The following is a 4,265-nucleotide window of genomic DNA, read 5'->3' as shown; positions in this document are numbered from 1 at the left end:
AGGAAAGAGCTCAGCAAAAGGCATCAGTCCTCTGGAGGCCAACTCAGTGAGGCCCTTGACGTGGAAACAAACAGGATATTTCATTAGAAGTCGAGAAAATTTATGCTCAGAAGCCCGGGCCACGTGGCTCAGGTGGTTAGAGCACCATCCCCATACACCACGGTTGTGGTTCGATCCCCGGTCAGGGCACATACAGGAATCAACCAATGAATGTGTAAATGGGTGGAACAGCCAATCAATGTTTCTCTCCCGCTGTCCCCCTCTCTAAAATAAATAAATAAAAATTAGAAAAAAAAAAGAAAATTTATGCTATGAAAAAGGTATATTAATATGGAAACATGCTGGCATTTTAATATAAAACAAAAAGTGAAGGCTATTAAATGACATATACAGTACGATCACAGTATGTCTTGGACAAAACACATTTGCCACCAACCTGTGCATATGATAACCTAAATGCCCAACAACAGGGGCTGATTAAGGCCAGAAATAACCCAGCTACTGAAATTTAATCTTTTCTAATTTTTAATGACTTTGGGGAAATGCTCACAATATAATATTTTGTGAAATAAACAGGAAAAACTGTTGCATGATATAACCCCAAATTTAAATGTACGTATGGATTATATATTTTTGTTTGGGGGAAAAATGGCTAGAAAGAAATTCATAAAATGTTAATACCGCTTGTCCCTGAGTGACCTTCTGTAGGAAAATGGAGAGATGGATTGCCTGGCTCTGTGCCTTCCTGTAATTTTCCATCTATAGGGAGCTTGTATCACTTTCATGGATGAGGAAAAAGAGCCACATTTATTTTTTAAGAAGAAAAGAAAAAACATTTCCCAATCACAGTTTGTTCTCACCGACTGCAGAGTCAGGTAATATCTATTCTCAGCAGAGAATACAGAGGTCCAGAACGGAGTCTGTATTTTTTTTGGTGTCTTGTAGGATCAAATGGATATGAAACAAAGGACTATCTACAAAAGGATTTGAATTAGTCACAGAGACAGCAATGGGAGGGAAGGAAAGGACAAACCAAACTACATGGAGTCCCTGAGGTGCAATTCATACCTTTGACTCCAGGTGGCGCTCACCTTAAGTTTGTTGTGAGAAATGCATTTGCACAGCTTTAGCTTTTCTACTGTGATGTGGAAAACTACACCTCAAAACCAACACTCTAGGGACGGGGTGTGTGTGGGGGGGATGTCACTTAATACCTTTTAAATTAAACTGCATATTTTCTATCGTTTCGTCTCAAGTTAAAAACTACAAATTGATTTGTTAAAAATAGTTTAAGAGACCGGACACCACATGTTCTCTTTGGCACTGAGCTTACTGAAGTTTTCACTGGCTGCAGGGTCTCCGTTTTGCTTTCCTTAAGCCTTCTGATGTCCTGCCTATTCATTATTACAAACACCTACTATGTGCCAAGTACTTAGAATTTTTTAAACGCAATCCTCCATCCCGCCTCCCAGGGCCTCCAACACCTCACACATGAGGAACGTGAAGCCCGGAGAGGCTAACCCATTTGCCCGGGTCCACAGTGGACTGGTGTCCGACTGGGACAAAAACCGCTTCTAATGGCTCCCTTTCTCAGAGTTCCTTCCATTATGCCATTTTTGCATCTTTATTCAAGAGCTCATGACAAGTAAGGAAATAAAGAAGTCTGTCATGAAAATCAGAAAATACGAATATAAAGGACAATGAATTCTCTGGAAGAACAATTCAAATTTGGTGCAATGGAATGGCTGCATTTCAAAAGGGTGGAGAATCAAAACAGCTATTTCTGACAATTAAAGAAAAAAAACCTTTAGATTATTTTAGAGTAACAGGCATAAAAAATGCAAGAAAAAGAAGAATGCATGATTGTATTTTAACACTTTCAAAAGGGCAGAACTGGGACCAGGGGTCAGGCTGGCCCGCCTCGAACACGCAGCTGCTCTTTTTACTGCCCCTGCCTCCTTCCTCGGTGAGAAGTGATTTCTTTGTTCAGTTTTACTGGACACTTTCCTCCGTGTAACTTGGAGGCGAATGAAGAACAGAGAGAGCGGCGTGGGCTGGCCCAGAGGGGAGAAGCTAGCGTGGGGAACCGCCAGGGGCGGTGCTGAGTCATGACGGAGATCCTTACGCATGTGGTACAGGACGGAGGCGCGTGGTGCCATTAGCTCAAAACTACTTACGCTACGTAATCCTGCTCATCTTCTGCCTGGAAGTGATACGTCCTATTATCTAAAATACAAAAGAGAAAAGAACGTGAAACCTTAGAGAGCAGAATACCTTCAGGTCTAATGTAAATTTTCCAAGTTCCTAAAAACAAACAAAAACCCAAAGTAAAAGTAGGGTTTTAAAATTATTTTGTTTTTACGCCACTTTGTTTTAGCAGTTACACAGTTCATGTTGTCAATACTATTTTTCTAAAGTGCCCAGGAAGGCAATAAAATAGCTGCCAATACCACGCCGATACCTGGCACTTAGGAAAAAGAAGTGGGAGGGGGATGGTCCTACCTGCTCGAGCGGGTTTCAGCGACAGCTGCGGAGTGCCAGCTGCCAAGGCAGTATTTTACTTTTCATTCTCAACTTGCCTTTTATTGTGTTTCCTTTAAAAAAGACTTTCCTTTTCGGAAATAGTTCTTAACTTGCAGGGCAGCTCTGACAGCAGGGCTCAGTCAAAAAGCTGCCCCGCTGGGCTGCTCTCTGCGAGGATCAGCTTCAAGAAAGAAGGCCTGACCTTGCTCGACGGTCACCTTCAGGCCGCTGCCCAGGGAAGGAGGGAGTGGCCTAACTTTGATAGCCTGGGCAGGTGTATATAAGGGAAGCTCTTGCTTAAAATTCAGAATCCACTAGAACGCTTCAACACAGTCAGGTCAAACTAACCTTCACTTAGCTAGCCAGCCACGCACTGTGTGGCCGCTCCAGGCTGGGCATTCACACCCCCGTCTCCTGGAGATGGTGTTTATGCCCAAGAACACGCTATGGGCAGTAGAGCCCAAGAGTCTCAACTGAATCTCTGCTTTAATGCTGTGTGACCTTGTATAAGTAACTGAACCTCTCTGAGCCTGTTTTCTGTCAAACAGGACACCAATGGGGCTTTTGTGAGGATTGGCAATAACATATAGAAAGCACCCAGCACACACTGGATGCTCAGTAACTGGTCAATCACCTACAGGTTCTGAAATGGAGAGGTCTAGGCTTTTTGAAGTCATCTTATAAATCTAACTTCTCACTAATAACCCAAGAAACCTCTCGGTCATAAAATCAGAGGGGCTCCGAACTTCAATAGGTGCTACAGAATCCAGCTCAGGTGCCCTGCCAAGAGCCTCGCACGCACCAGTCCTTGGGAATGGAAATGGGCAACATCAGGATCCACAGTAACTGACCCGGAGAGAAGAGGGACTCACGTGAAATCAGGTCAAAAGACTTCTTGTCCTCGGCGTTCGGCTTCACCTGGCAGGTGAGAAGGTTCAGCTTGGCTGGCTGCCTGTTAGCCTGGAACAGAGAAAACGGAGTCGTTACCTGCTGCACCTTCCCCCCCGCCTGCCAGGCCAGTGCCCTGCGGGGCAAGCATGCGGTTTCAGGCAGCAAATTTGATAAAAGTCTTTCCCCCCCTTCAGTTTGTTGTTCCACTTATTTCTGCGTTCATTGGCTGATTCTTGCATGTACTCCGAGTGAGGAGTGAACCCGCAGCCTGGGCACACTGGGCCGATGCTCTAACCAACTGATACTTGGCCAGGGCCAAATGTGATAGTCTTATTCGGACAATCAGGATTCTGAATCTCATTAAAAAAGAAAAAATTTTTGGTGGTCTACTAAATGTCGGTTAGCTGTACATAAATACTATATTGGTGATTAATCAGAATGGAACCAGGAAAATCCACCTTTAAATGAGGAGTGGGCACGGCCCATGGAAATGCACCTTTCTGGACCCCATGCACATCCAGGCCAAAGAGTCGGCACTTCCAATACCGCATCCTGCTGTGAAATGTAGTGGAGTACATCTCATTCATTCATCCACTCATTCATTCAGAATGGCCCCAGTCAACAATCACCCCAACCTGGTGTCCCAGATATCCACAAGTTTTGGTTGCAACGTGAAATGTACAGAACTTCTCTCAAGTACAAGGACAACTACCACCCTCGAGACACAGCTCAGTGAGCCCCCACATCTGAAGACAGAAAATGTAGCCAGGATTTCACATCACAGATTTATCAGCACATCTCTTGGTCACACGTATAATTTACATAGACCCTGTGGTGTGTGCATAGCCACA

The 4,265-nt window shown here is 44.3% G+C and overlaps 1 protein-coding gene across 1 annotated transcript in view; it reads right to left on the bottom strand.

The window, feature by feature from the left end:
• The window catches only part of LOC102437888 (arf-GAP with SH3 domain, ANK repeat and PH domain-containing protein 1-like), a gene marked incomplete at its 5' end in the record, with an annotated part of 6,339 nt that extends 2,792 nt beyond the window's left edge, over nucleotides 1-3,547 (bottom strand). The window contains 2 exons of the mRNA XM_023749261.1: nucleotides 2,178-2,226; nucleotides 3,396-3,547. Coding sequence (XP_023605029.1) covers nucleotides 2,178-2,226; nucleotides 3,396-3,547 — 201 coding nt within the window. The remainder of the gene's footprint in view (nucleotides 1-2,177; nucleotides 2,227-3,395) is intronic.
• Between the last annotated feature and the right edge of the window lie 718 nt (nucleotides 3,548-4,265).

The sequence above is a fragment of the Myotis lucifugus genome, unplaced genomic scaffold (genome assembly GCF_000147115.1).
Source record: "Myotis lucifugus unplaced genomic scaffold, Myoluc2.0 scaffold_4717, whole genome shotgun sequence".
Classification (NCBI taxonomy): Eukaryota; Metazoa; Chordata; class Mammalia; order Chiroptera; family Vespertilionidae; genus Myotis; species Myotis lucifugus.
The sequence above is the reverse complement of the archived record's forward strand: the minus strand, read 5'-3'. Positions and strand labels throughout refer to the sequence as shown.